This window comes from Dermacentor variabilis, chromosome 5 (assembly GCF_050947875.1).
Source record: "Dermacentor variabilis isolate Ectoservices chromosome 5, ASM5094787v1, whole genome shotgun sequence".
In the NCBI taxonomy this organism is placed as follows: domain Eukaryota; kingdom Metazoa; phylum Arthropoda; class Arachnida; order Ixodida; family Ixodidae; genus Dermacentor; species Dermacentor variabilis.
Window position 1 is genome coordinate 162576402 of NC_134572.1, and position 19505 is coordinate 162595906.

Below are 19505 nucleotides of genomic sequence, written 5' to 3' on the forward strand. Positions count from 1 at the left end.
TGGCTTAGCAGAAATTGAGAGGCTGGTGGAAGAGCTTGCTTTGGTCTTTCAAGCCACAGGCGAAGGACACAAGAAACAAAGTGTGTGCGTGTGTGTGTGTGCGTGTGTGCGTGTGTGCGTGTGCGCTATTGGTTTACCGCCCAGAATTATTGTGAAATGGCTTTGTGCACTGTGTTTGGGGGGGGGGGGGGGAGGAGTGTTGTGTAAGAGATTGTCAACGTCCACATATAGGCAGTGCAAAGAATGCGATACAATAATGTTAGTGCAATAAAAGACGATGAATGTTGAAGAGGATAGAACAGGCGTATTTTTCCCCATCTGTCTTGTATTGTGCTGATGTGTGTTCAGCTAACAGTCAACTTGTGAAGCAGCGAGTTATAACAGCTTGTAGAGGCTACAAAAAAAAAATATAGAGAAAGAGAGAGAGAACCATGCACATTCCTCAGTGAGAAAGGTCTTCAGCTCAAGCAAAGTTGGTCTGCGGCCATTTGGGGCCAGTCGCTATACAGTGAAACCTCGTTAAACCGTAGTTGGCCGGAGGTTGGGAAAAGTACGTACTAAACGGTCGTACTGTTTAAGGGGGTACATGGGTCTTGGAGACGAAAAAATCACTAAAAAGTCGATTTTTCAGTTTTGTTATTTTCGCAATCTAGAAGTCATCATGCGCTTGTCGACAAAAAATTAACGCGAAATAACGCGTCTTTGGGCAAAAGAACGCCGTATTTATCACTCGAGACGCTCATTTTCATCTGCAAGACGCACCGAAAACGCCCCATCTTGCGCCGCTCACAGTTTCGAAACCGATCAACGGAGCGCCGCCATTTTGGTCTCGTTCGAAAGCGTGTGCTTCCCGCTCCCTTTCCCACCGAAAACGGGCATTCAAGGTTGCTTCAGGAGGGAGCAACCAGGCAACAACGACAGAGACAATCCCGCCATCCTGTTGGTCCGCGACCATCACGTGACTAAATAGCGCCTTCTGATTGGAGCGCGGGAACGCCGGGCATCCGCGCCGGCGACGCCATTTTTCTTGAACTATCGCTCAGCGTGAACGTGATCAGTCAAAATGCCAAATCGTGCACGGAAATTCCGTACAGTGCATAAATTTGGGAAGCGTAGAAGAAAGCGCGCGGTGCAGCGAAAAGATGCACCGGAACTTCCAGTGACGTCTGACGACCTTATCGGACCGGCGGACTTGCAGACGCTGCGGAACAGCGGTGTAACCGAGGAGTTGGGTGCAGCACAACGGGAAGAGGCGATCGTGACGGCAGACGGCGTTGGCGCTCGGCCTGTGCTACGGAAAACGTCGGTGCCGCTCGAGATGTCGACGGCGGACTGTGAACATACAGCGGACACCCCTGATTGCGGAGCGGCGGTCGTCACGGGCGCGTGTGCTACGGAGATGCGCACTCGGCCGGACCGCGCGAGAATCGACACGGCGTATCTCACGGCGGTGGAGCGAGATCTGATCGAGCAACAAGCACTGGAAAAAATAGCGGAACTCACCTCAGTTTCAGCGACGGAGCGCAAGGTGAAGTGCCTAACAAGCGAGCCTCGTCTGGAAAGTGCGTCGACAAAAACGTACACCATCGTCGACCTCGACATGGTGAACTGTTTACTAAAAGTTGCTGGTTGCCGAGTGTGCCGCGGAGCGGTGACTATCGAGCAGGACTCGCGGGAGTACGGCATTGCTGTGAAGCTGAAAGTTCTGTGCAGCAACTGCGGCGAAATTGACACGAAATGGAGCTCGCAACGAGTTGGTGGCACTGCCAACTGCAATCCTTTCGAGATCAATGTTCTCGCGGCGCGTGCCGTACAGAGCACGGGAAACGGGCAGACGGTGCTTAACGATATTTTTTCCGCTATCGGAGTTTTGCACAGAGGCCTTCACAACAAGACCTATCGGCACTATTTGAAATCAAAACTAAATCCAGCTGCAACAAGTGCCTGCACTGAGAATATGGCTAAGTGTGCCACTTCGGTGAAGAATGTATACCAAAGCCTTAATTTTGGAAATGCAGGTAATATTGCAGTTTCTTTTGATGGCACTTGGCACACTCGGGGACATTCATCTCACATAGGAGTGGCCACAGTGATAGAGCTTTTTTCAGGCTATGTTTTGGACTATGTTGTCCTTTCGAATTTCTGCCTTGGCTGTGAGCTTGGCCCGAAACCAGGAACCCCAGATTATGCTCACTGGAAGTCGCAGCATTCATGCCAAAAGAACACGTCTTCCAAGGCAGGCCAGATGGAGGTGGAGGCAGCACTAATTTTATTTCAGCGCTCGCTTTCCCTTCATGGCCTGAGGTACACAACCATGCTCTCCGATGGTGACAGCAGATCATACAGTGCCATTGATGAAGCAAAAGTCTACGGCTTCATACCTGTGGAAAAGGAAGACTGCGCAAACCACGTGCAGAAACGCATGGGAACGGCGCTGCGGAATCTTGTGCAGAAGCAGAAAGGGGAAAATGGTGAGCGCATGAGTGGTAAGGGCCGCCTGACAGGAGACCTCATAAATAAGCTGACAAGTTATTATGGTTGGGCGCTCAAATCACATTCGGGAAATGTGGATGAGATGCACACAGCAGTGTGGGCTACATATTACCACGTAACCTCAACTGATGAGAAGCCCAACCATAGCTTTTGTCCCCACGGCCCTTATTCATGGTGCAAATATAATGCAGCCATTGCAAAGAATGAGCCCCCCCCAAAAAGCAGATACAATCTGCCATATGCTGTAAGCAATGCACTGCGGACGGTGTATGAGTGCCTCTCTGATAAGAAGCTCTTGCAGAGGTGCCAGAGAGTGAAGACGCAAAATGCCAATGAATCGCTGCACTCGATCATTTAGAGCCTGGTGCCAAAAGAAAAGAATGCATCACTGTTTGCTGTTGAGGCTGCCGTGGCAGAAGCTGTTATGCGGTTCAACCTCGGAAGCCACCAGTCTAGCTCGCACATACTCAGTGAGCTGCACGTGCAACAAACTTGCGCAGGCAGTAGGCGAGCATCCGAGAAAGACAGCCGCCGTGTGGCCAACGCAGACAGAAAGCGCACATCATCGGCCGCATTCCAGGAAGCCATCAAGAAGAGACACAAAGAAAAGCCTGCTTCGGACTATTCTCCAGGAGCATTCTGATTCATTGTAGTGGTGAATTCTATGATTTTGTCCCATAAAAAGTATTTTTCACATTGCTAAATGTCTTTTGCGTTTTTCTCAGATCATGATTTTCGCACGCTCGAAGATTTGGGATGTGCACTGTGTCTCTGTAAGTTCTTCGATTTGCACGATTCTTTTTTTTTCCTGAATGCTAAACAGTCAGAGAGTGCAAGAAAACTATAATATAGTATGCTAGTGCAATGCAACTTTTTCAAATCTTGCAAGAAGTAACAACAAAAAATTTTCTTCCAAAGTTGCTAATTCAAATTTTGATAACTTTGGCTAATATGTAGATAGAGATACAGTAAACCCTCGTTAACACGAACTCGCATATCTCGAAATATCGGTTAAGTCGAAAGTTTTCCACGCCGCGCCTTCCCCGCCCATAGGCGTTATGTATTCGCACCCGTTTATCTCGAAGCATTTTTCGGGCGTAATACGGATATCTCGAAATTTCAACCGGGACAACTGAAGGCCAAGGCCGTTACCAAAAGGTGATAAAGGCTCCGAGCCAGCGCTTGGTTCCTACTAAAGTGCCGAATGCGGTCACGATCTAAGGGCGAATACAAAATTCCCGTGGATGCAGCCGTTTTCCGTCAACCACGTCAAGTAACCTTGGAAGCAGTCACGTGGTGTGCGCCGCTTGCGCACGGGGGCGCATGGGTTTTATCGGGTAGTCGTGCCACCGCATTTCGCACGTGCGAACGTTATTGTGCGTGTGCGACTCTGTTCTTTGTTTCGTCGCGCTGTGCGCACGACGCGTTGACTGCGATTTTTTTGTTGTTGTGTGTGCGGTGTGTGGTCAACGGATGACGACGATGTCCCGCCCCAAGCAGTGTAAGTCTCTGACGCTGGAGAAAAAAGTCGCGTTAATCAAGGAAGTGGAGAAAGCGGGAAGATCCAAAACGAGCATCGCCAAAGAATTCGGCATCCCCTTGTCGATGCTATCGACAGTTTTAAAAAATCGGCAGAAGGTCTTCGATGGCTTCGAACAAAGTTTTTCCAGCGAGCGGAAGCGGATTCGGGCCTCGAAATTCCCGGACGTCGAAGCAGCACTCATGCTGTAGCTCCGGAATGTCAGGGCAGCCAACCTTCCCGTGACAACCCAAATGATGATGGAGAAGGCAGACGCTCTGGCGTTGCAGATGGGCCACACAGACTTCAGTTGCAGCAATGGCTGGTTTGAACGATTTAAAAAAAGAAATAACGTAGCCTCGAAGCCTATCCACGGCGAAAGCGGCACTGTTGATGAAGGGGCTGCAGACACCTGGTGCAACCACCGCCTCGCTGAGCTGCAAAAGGCTTACGCGGACAAGGACATTTTCAACCTCGACGAAGCAGCACTGTTCTATAAGATGCTGCCTAGCCGCACATACACGCCGAAGGGAGAAGCGTGCTCAGGCGCTAAGCAGCGCAAAGACCGAGTGACGATACTTTTCGGAGCCAACTCCACCAGCGATGAAAAACTGCCGCAGCTTGTTATCGGTAAGTCGCTCAATCCAAGGTGCTTCCGAAATGCACGGCTCCCGAGAGATGCAACTTACCGCGCCAATAAAACGGCCTGGATGACTGCAGCGCTCTTTGAAGAGTATGTACGTGCTCTTGACCGCAAAATGGCAAGGGACGGCCGGAAAGTGTTGTTCGTTGTGGACAACTGCCCCGGCCACGGAAAAATCAACAACTTGGAGGCGGTCACGCTGGAGTTCCTGCCTGCTAATATGACGTCCGTGCTCCAGCGTATGGACCAAGGAGTCATTGAGGTGGCTCGCAAGTTTTACAGGAAGAGTCTCCTGCACCGCATTTTGTGCTCTTACGACAGTGGTAAGAAGTACGAAATAGATTTGCTGGGTGCAGTCCACCTGATCGCTGAAGCCTGGCGACAAGTACGTCCATTGACGATTGCCAATTGTTTCGCGCACGCAGGATTTTCGCGCGCCGAGAAATCGCTCGAGCCAGACACTGACGAGTTCAGTGATTGCGATGAACTTTGCGACGAAGTCCGCAAAGCTGCCGGCTGCGCCAGCGATGCCGAGGACGGCGAAATTACTTTTGAGGAGTACGCGCTCTACGAGTCGGACGTGCCCGTTACCGGAATGTTGTCGGACGCCGACATTGTTGAAATGGCAGTGAACGATGGTGATCACGCTGACGAAGAACCACCTAGAGAAGTGCCGACAACTGCAGAAACAAGGAACTTGCTACGTTTGCTCCGCAACAAAGTTGAATGCAGCGGCGGCGAACAACGGCTCATGCGGTGCGTTCAGCAGCTCGAGGGCGCTTTTCTCGCGCCGAATGCCAACGCCAAGCAGGCAAACATCACCCAGTTCTTTCCAAAACAATAAAATTCAGTTTTTCCTGGGAATTTGCGTTTATTGCAAAAGCTCCCCTCGTGCTGTGGAGCGTTTGTTACCAGTGCTGGTTGTCACTGGCTTTCAGTGACCCGGTCAGTGAAATTTTCGGCATTTTGCTTAACTCGAAACTCTGCTTATCTCGAAATTTTTTCCGGATTTTACAACTTCGAGTTAACGAGGGTTTACTGTACAAAACTTTATATGTGCACTCTTCAAACATTCAGAAACATACCCAGTTAATTTTAGGTCTCTCAGTACAATAAATTTCTTGAAAGTCGCATCCCAAATTTATAATACTAAAGATTGCATAACATTTTTTTCATTAAACATAGAAAAAAACTGATTACATATTTGCAATCAGCTCACTAAACTGAATATAAGCTGTAAGCTTCAACTCTCTAGAGTTAATAACAATAAAGCTCTGCTCGTGCACCAGGTCCCCCCTTAACCGAATTAGCATGAGATCGCCCACTTACCTGTAGAAAACGGAACTCAGACAGAGTGCAATGAAAGGGGAAAAAACATGCAGTATTTATTCCCTTTGTGCGACAAAAGTGTTATTTTTGTTTGATGCTGCGGCGGCCTAGCACGATGACAACAGCGGCCTCAAACTTACTGAAGCTGCATGCCAGCTTTTCAGCCAGCCCCCTCTTCTCGGCAAATACTGGTATGGCAGATTCGTCGTTGGCGTTACATATTCTCCGTGCACGTGCGTAGTAGTGCTGCAGAAGTTCCGGGGGTGCCTTTTTTATTGCCGGGTGCCGGAGTTTGGAATACATTTCATTTGGAATAGAGTTACGTTATCGCGCCCCTTTTCTCGTCGCGACGATTGCATTCATGAGGCTGACATAACGCGCAGCTTATGCCACTGACGGGCCTGAATCGCCCGTGCTGTCGCTTTCCGTGTCGTCATCATCACTGTCGCTAGTCGACACTTCGGCAACAACACAGGCAACGATGGCGAAAAGTCAGCCTCGTAGCCGGCATGTTTTGCGGTCGCAGCAGCGCTGCCGAGCACCTTCTTCGCATTCCAAATGCCACACACTGTAGTCAGCAGCAGATCCCTGTTGTGCGCCAGCGCCGACTTCTTCGTGTCACGTTTGATAGCACGGACGATGTCTAATTTTTCTTCTATGCTGAGCACCCGGCATCCCTTTTTTTATCCAAGCTTCGGAACGACGCGAGCCCTCGCTTGCACGACGCCATAACCCTCTCTGGCACGGCGTCAAAATGATGTTGATGTTGATCTGGCTTCAAGCGCAACCACACGGGGCGCTTGGAGGCCGTTGTTCCGATCTCTGAGGCTTGTTGTTCTGCCAGGCCGCCCGATGAAGACGGTGCACCGCTGTGTTTGCGCGACGAAAAGTTGAAACGCTACGTTTTAACCTATGCATACCCAATAAGCTGGTATGGTTTATGCGGATACAAAATACATTATGTTCAATGGCCGATAAGTCGTGGATTTGACTTAACTACTTTTAAAACGAAACTACTGTTTGAGCGGGTATGGTTTAACGAGGTTTTACTGTAACAAGATGAGCTAACCAGGAGGCTAGCAGAGGATGGGGTGAGAGTGCACCATTCAATGGCTCTGAAGGTTTTTTTCCCCTTTGTACGTGTGTGCTGCACTAAATTGGTGACTGTATTCCTTTTCATGAGTATCAACAAGGACAAACTTATGCAAAAAAGAGGTGGGGCATGCAGACAGGACACAAGAGTAGAGAAGTAGACAACACGACCTCGCCTCTTTTTTGCATAATGAATTCTTACCAACTAGCTCAGTTTTCTGACGTTCTAAAGACAAACTTGCAGCTTCGGATCGAACAGGAACTGCTGCAATGCCTGTGAGAACTTGTCTCTAACCCAACGGTTATTAGTAAAGTTCTCAGAGGTATTACTGCAGTTCCTACAGACCTGGTAACTGCAATTGCAATGCATGCGTGTGAGTCAACACCAACGGAGGTCAAGTTGCTCTCTTGTGCCTTTTTCACAACCTAAACGATTGTAGGTTCAAGTCCCTAGAAAGTTGTTGTCATTGGCTAGTGCCCTCTGGCAGAATAAAATTTGAAGTAAGCTGAGTAGGATTAGCAGAAGTCCTCTGTAAGTTATTAACTTCTTATAGCATTGTTCTGAGATGGTGACACACGGATGAGTTTTTTCTGGATGACCACACTTGACGTAAAAATTAGGATCATTGAGTATGTTGTGAAATCGCAACAGCAGGCTAGAAGAGTTAAAGTGATTAATGTTTGCGTATGGTATTACTCATGCTTCAGTGCTTCTTGGTATCTGCAGGAAACCATGAGGTTGTTTGAGCATCGTCGCATGGTAGTGAACCGTGGGGCTTCGCAGAACACTATTGAGCGAAACACGTTTCCTCACAAATACAAAAAGGTAAGTTTTTTGGGGTTTATCTACTATTTTTATTCATGGCCACTGCCTGTGCAAGATATCTTGTTTTTAAGTAGAGGGCAGTGGCTTACACCAGTTCTTGCTGTCGTTTATTTCTTTTTTACTACGAATAATGTCTAGTGGTGTGTAGGTGTTTGCTGTGGCTAGAGTGTGATGCCACTGCTAAGATTGTGATCAACTCCGCACCAAACAGCAACTCTTGCCGCTGGAAACACGCAAAGCGGTGCTGGTTAGGGCTACCTGCATCGTATGGCCGTGACAAAAATTTGCTGCCAGCCGACTTGTTGGTTGGCAACAGGCTGTCACTGCAAGGTGGTCATCGATATGTTCGGAACCAATAAACAGCATCGCTGATTAGGTGCGAGATCATTGGGCTAGACTGGCGGCTGGAAGCCGAGATTAGGACTGAGGGCAAAATGCCAGAAACTAGCATGAACGTCCTCACAAAATTTGTTTTTGTGCATACTGGACACTGTACAGAACGACGAAAGCTCGCATGTAGGCAGTCAGAGGTCGCGTGCACATACCGTATTTATTCGCGTATAACCCGCACCAAAATGTGAAAAAACGCGTTTAAAAAGTGGGGGTGCGGGTTATCTGCGAATTTTTTCCTTGGGAGGGGGGGGGGGGGTCGGCTTCACCGCAATGTGCGGCGGCCTCCCCGTGTAGTCCGCCATCCCCATCGTCATCGACGCTTGTCAAGCCGATGAAGGGCCAACGAAAGGCCAGCATTGTTGAGCCTCGCGTTAGGCGCTGTTTAGTGTACTTACCCCAGTTTGCACTGTTTGCCTGCTTTGTTTTGGCATCATGAGTGCGACTCGACGGCAGTGTTTCACAGCGAAAGAGAAGCTAAAGATTATAGCCGCTGCCGAAGAAATCGGCAACAGAGCTGCTGCAAGACAGCATGACGTCGACGAGTCGTGCATTCGCGACTGGAGGAAGAAAAAAGAGTGTCTCGAAGCAACGAACCGGAACAGGCGAGCGTTTCGGGGTCCGAAGACTGGCGCGTACCCCCACCTCGAGACGCAGCTTGCGAAGTTCATTGAGGAGCAGAGAAGTCGTGGCCACGCTGTTTCGACTGAGATGGCGCAAATGGAAGCCCTGAAGTTGGCCCGGGAATTGAACATTCCACGTGAGTTTCGTGCAAGCCGTGGATGGCTTCAGCGCTTCATGCGAAGACATGGATTTTCTATGCGGCGGCGAACAACCATGTGCCAGTGGCTTCCTGAAGCCTACGAGGAAAAGTTGTTGAACTTTCAACGATATGTGATCGCACTTCGGAAGGAGCACAGCTATTTGCTGTCTCAGGTGGGAAATGCTGATCAAACACCTGTGTACTTTGAGATGCCGATGGACACGACCATGGAAAAAAAGGGCTCCAAATCAGTCAGCGTGCTGACCGGCGGAAATGCCAAGCTGCGCTGCACAGTCATGCTATGCGCTTTGGCTGACGGCACGAAACTGCGCCCGTATGTGATTTTCAAACGCAAGACGCTACCTAGCATTCCACTGCCCCCAGGAATCGTTGTGCGTGCGGAAGAAAATTCGTGGATGAACAGTGGCCTAGTCGGTGACTGGCTTCGAGTAATCTGGGAGCGAAGACCAGGTGCCTTGCTGGCACGCCGGTCGATGCCCGTACTAGATTCCTTCAGAGGCCACTGCACTGATGCGGTGAAGGCTCGCCTTGCCGAGACCAGCACCGACCTCGTCATAATACCTGGCGGCATGACGTCCATGCTACAGCCACTCGACGTGTGCCTGAACAAGCCGTTCAAGGCACACGTGAAGCGGCTGTATGCCCAGTGGATGGCCGACGGCATGTACGCCCTCACACCGACGGGACGCGTGCGAAGGCCTGATATTCCATTGCTGTGCCAGTGGATCGTGGATGCGTGGAAAGCGATACCGGCCGATTTGGTGCGCAAAAGTTTTAAAAAATGTGCGATCAGTAATAGTCTGGATGGTTCCGAGGACGACTACGTCTTTGAGAGTGGCGATGAAGCCTCGGATGGCAGTAGTGAGAGCGGCGTCGATTAAGAATCGGATAACCAGTGACGTGGTGGCGGTCGTTTGAATAAATGTTCTGAAAACGAAATTATCACTGAGTGTGAGTTGCATCTTTCTAGCGCTCATTTTTTTTTTTTTTTTTCAGGTAAACGTGCGGGTTATACGCGAGTTTTTTTTTTTTTTCCGAGTTCAAAGTTAGGGGTGCGGGTTATACGCAGGGGCGGGTTATACGCGGGTAAATACGGTATCTGCAGTGCAGGACAGAATGTGACACAGTTGCATGAGAACATAGCAAAATGCCCCCGTGGTTCGACCAGCACGGTATTTCAACTAAATCGTACATCAGTGAAGCACAGCACAGGGCAAAATCGAGTTAATTTTTCATACAACACTGATTGTTCAGACATTTTTGCAAAAAATGCTGGCGACATAACACCTTGACAGGCGTAGCCGACCAAAGTTACAGTCTCGTGCCAAGTAAATGTAACGCATCGTAGTGGCATGTTCAAAGTGGAGGAACCACTTCCACAATGAAAGTGAGGGCATGAGTGGCACAGGCAATATTTGAATGGCTTGGGCAACTTGGTTCACAGCCATGTTTTTGACACCACAGATCATGGATTAGTCCGAGAAATCGAATGAGACACTGTAAGGCATCCGAAACTTTAGTCATCATTCTACATTAGTTCCGTGGAGTTGGCGGTAGTGCCGCAGGAAAATTCAAATGAACGACTGGGTCTGAAAATTTAGTTGGTGATTTATTTTCCTTATTGTAGTTTGAATTGAGGTTATGAACCAACGACTACTTACTGCTTTCATATGGCTTGGTCACTGTAAAAGCTCCATATAATATAGTTTGCAATCGCTTGCATAAACCTGCTGTGGAAGTCCATTGTACTGCTCCAAATGCAGTTTTGGCTGCTCCAAAAGGTGCTCCAAAATGGCATGCGCCAGTAGCATCACCATATTTCTTTACATCTGTTAAGTTCTTTCCATTTGCTTGAGAATGCTATTCTAAAACTGTCTCGTGTCTAATGTTTGGATGGTCAAGTGCTGCTTGATTCAGATGTCCCGTGGAGGAAAGAAACAAAATAAGAGATGCCTTGACATCACATTTTTGAAGCCAGAAATGCAGCCATACTGGTGTGCCATCTCCCATTACGCCTCCAATCAGCTCGCCGGAGCAAACAGGAACTTGCATTGCTACGAGCCACCGGTAGTGTGTGCTGCCGATGTGCATCACAACAGAGCCTATGAAACTTTTGTAGCAGTTTTAGTGAAGCAGACGTGCTCCTGGGCTTTTCCATGGCATATTGAAGACGACGATGAAGACCCATGCCATGATTACTTGATTTTGCCGTAATAGTTCTGCAGAAACCCGAAAGGTGGAGAGAAGTAATGAATAAAGGGAGAATCAGATGGAAGGAAATTCGACTTCACCCTGCCATCTGCTAGCCTGGTTAGTTCAGATGGTAGAGTGGCTGCCCCAGAAAAGTGGTGGTCCCAGATTCGAGTCCAGGACCAGGATGAATTTTTCTTCAACTGCGAGGCTTTTCTTTTGAGGAACCTGTATAGGTTTCGTTTGTAGCACTTGCTACGAACGGGTGGATGTCTGATTTTCCCTTTATTAATCAAGATTACTTGAGTGTGTTGCTGGCTGACAACTCACACTCACAGACCCATCATAAGACGCGAACAAACACTGACACCAAGGACAACATAGGGGAAATTACTTGTGCTTGATAAATAAAGAAACAATAAACTAATGGAAATGAAAGAGGATGAAAAAACAACTTGCTGCAGGTGGGGAATGATCCCATAACCTTCGCATTTCGCGTGCGATGCTTTACCAATTGAGCTACCACAGTGCCGTTTCCCCATCCACTTTCTTGGTTATTTATGTTTCTTAGTAGAACCAGAGTCCTTCCATGTTTTTTCTGGTCACGAAACTGCCGCCTCAGTTTCATATAGCGCCAGCGCCCGCCGCTAGAGGCGCAACCGTGCATGAGAGGGCATGCGAACGCCGCTACCACTGTGGTTGTGTGTGGGGCAGCCTCGGTATTCTAGCTTTCTCAACTTCCTCAACGATCGCTTTAGTTTCACGTAACTATTTTTAACATTGAATATAATTAAATTACTGCCTGAGCGTGTCTTCTGCGATGATATGAGCGCACGGGACGAAAAAAAAAGCCGCTCATAACATGGAGCTTGCGGCGGTCTCAGACCAAAAAGAAGAAATATCTGGAATTTTAAGAGCCAGAACCGCGATACGATTATGAGGCACGCCGTAGTGGGGGACTCGGGATTAGTTTTGACCACCTGGGATCCTTTAAAATGCGCCTAAATTTAAATAAACGGGTGTTTTGCATTTCGCCCCCGTCGAAGTGCGTCCGCTGTACACGGCCGGGCGGTTCCGGTCCGGATTTCTTCATCATCGCCGTTCGCCTCAACGCTTCGGTGGGCTCCGCTTTTTAATATTTGCCTTAAATTAAACACCGCGCATTCGCAACAAAACGCCAGTGGTCCCACTTATCACCAGAGGAGTAAGCGCCAATTCTCCGTTGCGCATAGCGCCAGATTGTTCGCCGAGCACAGCTGTTCAGTTTCTGTTAAACTGTGGCATAGAAGGACTCTGTGGGCAGTATCTTATAACGAGATCAAAAGAATGAAATTGCTATTGCAAAGGGCTGCTACCGTAGAATACTTAATGACAAAGAAGAGGGAACTGAGCTGCTCCATGCGCTTAAGATTTCTTGCAAAGCGATGTCATTTCTGAATAAGATTTAGGTAGAATTAATGCAAGACTAATTTCGCTACTAAATGTCTTCCTAGACAATCACATGTAAGAAGACAGGACAGACAGACAGACCTGTCCTGTCTTCTTACATGTGATTGTCTAGAAAGCGCAACCAATGTTTCCTATTACAATGAACCAACTTGCCCAACAACGCATCCTGCTAAATGCCTTCGGTGCGGCTTTTAACAACGGATTAAGGCGAACCTGAAGTGTTAGGTCCTGCACAGTTGAAACTAGCTGTAATTAGGCAATTGCCTGAGCAAGCAGTCGTTTAGAAGCTTCAGTAAGCCCAGCACTTCACTGCTCGTGGTTTCGACGCAGAAACGACGAGACTAGGTATTTTGGTTCTTAATTCGCAACTATTTACAATATGTTAAAATGTTGCAATCACCGGTCCTGATATTCTTATCATGGTCGAAAAATGAAAAAAAAACTTTATAATTCGATTAAGAAAATAAATAAAACGTGTTGGTGCAAAAACAAAATACAAGCACGATCATTTATTTATCATGTAAAATAAGCGGAGCGAAATACAGATAGCACGGAGGCGTCCGGTCACAAATGGTCCACCATTCACAATGCAAGAAGTTTGTTAAAAGCATGACACTGATATAATACGCATAAAGAAATAAGATCAAACGAGAGAGGTATGCATTGGGAGGCAGGAAACAAACACCAGCAAACGAATGGCAATAAGTACAGAATGCATAGTCGATTGTTTCTATAAGCAAGAAAGTGTAAAGCGTAAGCATTTCATAACACACGGCTAAAGAACTCTCAAACGAACACAAGTAGCCATATCACAAATACAGCAATTTTTTTTAAATGGCTTGTTAGAGATACCACCTTTCTACTTCTTCAGCTGTTACTTAAACATGCAGACAAAACTTGCTCAGCAAATCACAATACAAATGTAGCTAACAGTGTGCTAATAACCTCCTTACTCATAGCAGCTTATAGACTTAAAAGTACGTGCAATTGAAGAATTGTAGCCCATCATTAGCCAAGACTAAAGGACAATGGAAAATAAAACAATGCATATTACTCTGTTTTAACACTTGCATTTAAAGGAATTCTAATGCTATACCTTTCATAGATGGTCGGGCTAAGGGCGCTATTGCTGTGAACTACTCTATCCTGGTATAACACAAATTGAGGTTGCAACAAAGCATAAAGCAAATGTGTTCAGCGTCGGCTTCTCACGCTCCAGGGACACGTCGTCGCCGTTGATGTTGAAATTGTACGCAGCGACGATGTCCGAGGCGTCAAAGTGTTTCGCGCACGCACGTGTATACTTCGATTCGAAATTAAAACCGCCACTTTCCTGCCGCGGTATGGCCCGCTTCCATTTCTCGCGCTGCTCCTTGTTATTAGGTAAACAGAACGACACCTTTTCGGTCGTGCCCTTGTAGCCGGAACGGCACCCAGGCACGCAACACGTGTTCGGAATCGTTGTCCCACCCCACCACTTCAACCAAACAGCCCAACACTCGAAAAATAGCGCAGCACATGCACAGTACGCACCTGAAAAGTCAGCTCGCCTCGCACTGCGCACGCATTTCGGTACGCGAACGATGCCCTCTGTGGCACAGTGGCGCCGTGTCGCGGCACCTTTGGGCAGCATATGAACCTCTCCCATAGCGTGACGGCGGAGTTTCGTGACCAGAAAAACATGGAAGGACTCTGGTAGAACCTTGGGAGTGTTAGCCAGCGCCGCCACTCACAGACCTTGGCGGTGGACGTGGAACATCCTATCTGCCACAGGCATCATGGGAACGTGATCTTTTTGAGTGAAGGCAACCGGTCAACAAAGCCACACATGCTACCTGAAGGCATCAGTGTTGCCGGATTTGAGGCCCTTGTTATGTAATAAAAAAGAAAAAAGGGGGTTAACCGAGGGGCCCGATTTTTTATTAGTCATATCATAAGAAGCCAACACTGACACCAAGGACAACATAGGGGAAATTACTTGTGCTTAATAAATGAAATAAAGAAACAATAAATTAATGGAAATGAAAGTGGATTAGGCACCCCCATCACCATGCGCACAATTTCCGCCCCCGTTAGCTCCTCCGTTGTCACCGCGTCAGCATCGGCACCAACGTACATGCAGAAGGTGTCGCAGTCAGGTACAATGCCGGTGTCAAGGAGTGTGTCCCACGACCCTAGGGCTTGGTCGCCCACGGCACCCTCATTGGTGGCAGTACCGAGATCTTAGCTGTAACTGCCGCTACTGATGCCAAATGAGGCATGCCAGAAGCACTTGGCGATGGTGCTTGCCGGTACAGCCATCCAAGCACCCTGTAGCATCTCGATCGCAATGTATAAGTCGACCGTGGACTCTCGCTTCATGCTCATATTGAGCAGAATCCAGTCGATCACACACTTGCAGTAGCCCGACTTAGTTATGATAACTCCTTGGTCGAGGGGTTGCACAACTGCAGTGCAGTTTGGCGGCAAGAAGCATAGCTCGATGTTTTTAAGGACAGCGGCAGTGTGGTGGGCCGCACAGTTGTCCAGTAGGAGGCATACCTTCTGGTTCAACTTGCCCAGCTGCTCGTTCCACTCCTGCAGCCATTGTGCGAAAATTTCTTTCGTCATCCAAGCCTTACGGTTTGACACATGACTCACTTGAAGCTTTCGTTTGCCATTGAAGCATCGTGGTGACACACTTTTGTTGACCATGAGGGCCGGCACCTTTCCCGACCCATCCATATTGGCACAAAGCAACACGGTTACGCGGACCTTGCTCTGCTTACCGCCCTGGCAGCGTTCGCCTTTCAGGGACAAGGTTTTTGGCGGCAGCATCTGGTAGAACAGGGCTATCTCATCTGCGTTCAAAAAATCCTTGGGACTGTATTCTTCTAACAGCTATCCCACGTTTGTCTCCACCTACGCCATTGCAGCTTCGTGGTCGACAGACTGCGCTTCCCTGTTGACAGCCCTGCCGACTATGTCGTGGTGCTCCTTGAAACGCTGCAGCCAGCAGACACTCACCACAATATCGTCGTGCTTCATGATGCACGCAAATTCCCTCGCTTCGCGCTACAACAGTTCCCCACTCACAATAGTGCCGCTTGCTCTTGCGTCCAAAAACCACTTGAAGAGTGCCTTAAGTAAAGCTTCGAAAGCGGGGGCTCACAGCTTCTTTCTGTAACCTTAACGTCACGTGCGACAGCACTGGTGACAGCTTCTTTGCTGCATAAAATCGTTGACAGCATGGTCAGTGCTGTGCCGAAATCTTCAGCCACTTTTTTTTTCTTCACGCCGGACTCGACGGCTTTCAGCATAGCCACCTTCTGCTCGATTGATATCGTTTTGCACTTCCGTTTGCCGTCATCCATCTTGTGACGGGAACTCGCACAAACTAACCAATAGAAACACTGATGTCGTTGATGCGCACGGAGATGACAAGCAATAACAAAACCACAGTCGGCGTCACCAATTCACGCAGCGGAAGAGCGGGCGGGTCCGCCAGTTCCATGTGAAAGGGGAGGCCAGGAGACGTGCACGGGAGATGTGAACGTCGCGCGCTATAAGACATTGACCTGATGGGTACAAAAATGGTCAGTAAATGCTTGTTGTGAAAAAAAAAAGATTGCTGATGGTTACGTTGCTTCCCAATGTGAAATTTGAGCGCAACTGTTCAGCTGTTTCGGTTTTTCTATATACTGAGGCAAATAATTTGAGCAAGACATGTATGTGCAGTTACAACTTTTTATTCGCTTCAAGAAACGCTCCACTCCCAGTTCTTGATTGTCGTGAAGGTAGCTTTGTGGTCGGAGAAATACATTCGACTGAATTTTCGGACATGCCTGATATTTCGGACATCTTCGCGGCACCGCCACAAGCCCTTTAGAATCAATGTATAAGGACATCTGAAGTTTCGGATGCTCGAACCCCCCCGCCGTCCAATTTTCCGGACTTTTTGACGCAGCGGAAGGTCCTTTGGCTCCTCGTGCAGCGCCCTTGCGAAGGAAATCGACTTGCAGCCGAAGCATATCACCGCTTTGAACCACAACTAGCCGAATCTAGCCGTCACACACCGATTTGATCTGGCCACGCTGGCTATGTCCATCGCCGCACTTCCGCCTCCGGCGGAGTTTCCGGAGCAGCGCCATTTCGTTTGTTTGTGCAGGCCACGTTTTGGCTAGTGTGCTGTTGTGTCAAGTGTGCTCACGACGCAGGCCTAGGTGCTTCGACGCTCGTCGGTGAACTCCACTGTTCGCAACTGTGGCGTACAGTGCTGACATGACCCTTGTTCAGATCGAGGCGAATATGATCGCATGCAACCGGAACGCCGTCCAAACAACAATCAACAAGTTCTTCAAGCCACTGCAGCAATAACACCAGCTGCCCGGCGATGCACATGTACATAATAAACCGGCAGTCGGCTGCATACAGAGTTTTTGAACGCCTCTTTTTATATCCACTTCACTGATGCTTTGGCAGGGTTTCGGAAGCCTGGTACTTTGCCCTTTACCTCTAGATCCGAGAGAGAAAAAAAAAGGGGGGTGAGTTTTTTTTGCATGCATTCATTTTTTCAGACTGCCTGAATTTTCGGACATTTTTACGTTCCCTAGAGGATCCGAAAAATCGCTCGTTGACTGTAAATGGATATAGGCTAGACTTGCTGTACCAATGCCTGGACCAATGCCTCTGGATTCTGGCGGCGACAGCGCTGGGCCTCTGCTCGGGCAGCTCGTTTAGCAGCAGCAGCAGACGAAGGACCTCCATCAGTTGCCTCGCTCATGGCTCGGAAAAAACTGGCTGAGAATAAGCTACTTATATGGACCTTTTCATCGGGCGAGAAGGACGGGGCGCGCGGAGAGCCTTTCCTCCTCTCTGGCTTGGGCGATCCGGCGCGGCGCTGCTTGGAAGTATTGTTGTCGCGTGCTGCGGAACGATTTCGAGATGTTTTAGATGGTACTTTGTGAAATTTACGCCATGTCCGTTCATATAAGGTCGTCGGGGAAGCCTTTTGGTGCATCGGTAACTACAGTAGGCGAAAATGTCTCTTGGGGGAGCAAAAATGTGACGTGCTTTATGAGCCGCGGCGTACGCACATTATCAGTCACGGTGTGTTTATGTGTTGTGAACTATTTTGCTTATATCGGTTTTAATTCAACAAAGAAAACCGGTGTCTCTGTATTAGCAGCATGAAATGGTAAATCTGCTCACTATCTGATCGCTTGGCGTAGGGAGTAAAGCATAAAGCATAAGAGCGCATGCTCGTGCACGGCCAACCTAAGGCAACCACGAAACATCTAAGTGGCAGGCGCTGCAAATATTTGTGATGCACCGGCATCGTTCTCGCGCATATCAAGTCTAGTAGGCTTCAAATTACCATATGTCTACGCTAGCCTTCCTGCATGAGGCCGATGGCGTTGCTCAACACAGAAATCACTGCGGTTGGTGAACCAGCACGATACATATGTGAGCTGTGCGCTTCGGCATTGCCTTTTTTGCCTGTATACAGCCATAATATATGAGAGGGATCGCATAAAAAGAATGCGATGCCTATTTTTGAGGACAAAATTTCCGTAATACGTGTGAGTGCGTTGCAGAGAACGGAACGAACACAACCGAAAAAAAAAAATTCTGTTATCAGCCTTTTTCTCGAGAAAGCAAGAGAAAACGGGCTAACGCCGCAATACGACCTCGCATAGTCACGCCGCACAACATTTATAATTACATAACCGCTGAAGTCGTATGCTTGGACCATGCGGTATATAGAGCAAAGATATCTGTAATCCAGCACCTATATACCACTGCTTAGGACGCTCGCGCAGTTCGTAAACAGTCCCTTTGCTGGACAAGCTTAATTTAGACTGTAAGGTATGCTGCTATTACTTGCCAAAAATATTTTATTGAGGGGCGGAAACCTCATCCATCGAACCAAGTAGTCACGCAATGTAACCTGTGGCGAACAGTTTGAACGCTTGTACCCACGGTACCCACGGTTGTAGAACGGTACCCACGCTGTTACGATCGTCGCGTATGTTTCATGGCTCCTAAACCGGAGCTTAGAAATAGAGGATAATACTGCAATAAGGTCACATTATTGATTGGAACATTCAGAAATACACAATTGATCTCCGAGGCTGATTGTAGGCTCAAATATGCACGCACACATCGTGCTGCGTGTTCCGTCCACCTCAACGCCAACAAAAATTCCGGCCATGACGCCTTAACCCCTTCAGCACGTCTCACAGAAACGTTTACCACGTAGACGACGCACGTCATACTAAACAGACCGCACGACCGCGAAAACAAACGCCAGAACTTACCGCCGAGCGTATATACCTGCCATGCAAAAGACCGCTTTCACCCAAGCCAGTATGGCGCTGCTCATAGGCGGCGCCACTGCGTTCACAATATGGCGGCGCCTACGAAAAAACGGTCTATAGGCAGACGGATTGTATTATAATATAATCTGCCTGTGAGCCTCGGACAATCCATCTGGTGCGGAACATTTCACAACAGCCACCGCAAACGGAGCATAGCTTGGTGCAGCTGCCTCGCTTACCGGAAGGTTGCGGGAGGCAGTGCGTGGGCATGTAGGAACATTGCACGGCGAAGAGATGGCAGCGATTGACTGACTCTGCTGACGCTGCTAGTGAGTCAACTGAAGGCGTTTTGGCTTGGGAAGCGCGCACTGTGATCCGCTGATACCGAGCCAGCGCTTTGTCAATCCGGGAACACCACTTGCTCTCGCAAGGTCGCTGCCACGGAGGAGAGGAGGTGGGGAAGGCGTACACGCAGTGGCAAACGGCAGTGG

The 19505-nt window shown here is 48.6% G+C and overlaps 1 protein-coding gene across 3 annotated transcripts in view; it reads left to right on the forward strand.

The window, feature by feature from the left end:
* Positions 1-19505, forward strand: part of LOC142583297 (uncharacterized) — a 122723-nt gene that overhangs the window by 72539 nt on the left and 30679 nt on the right. For all 3 annotated transcript variants that reach the window (XM_075693709.1, XM_075693711.1, XM_075693710.1), the window contains exon 15: positions 7804-7902. In XM_075693709.1, coding sequence (XP_075549824.1) covers positions 7804-7902 — 99 coding nt within the window. The remainder of the gene's footprint in view (positions 1-7803; positions 7903-19505) is intronic.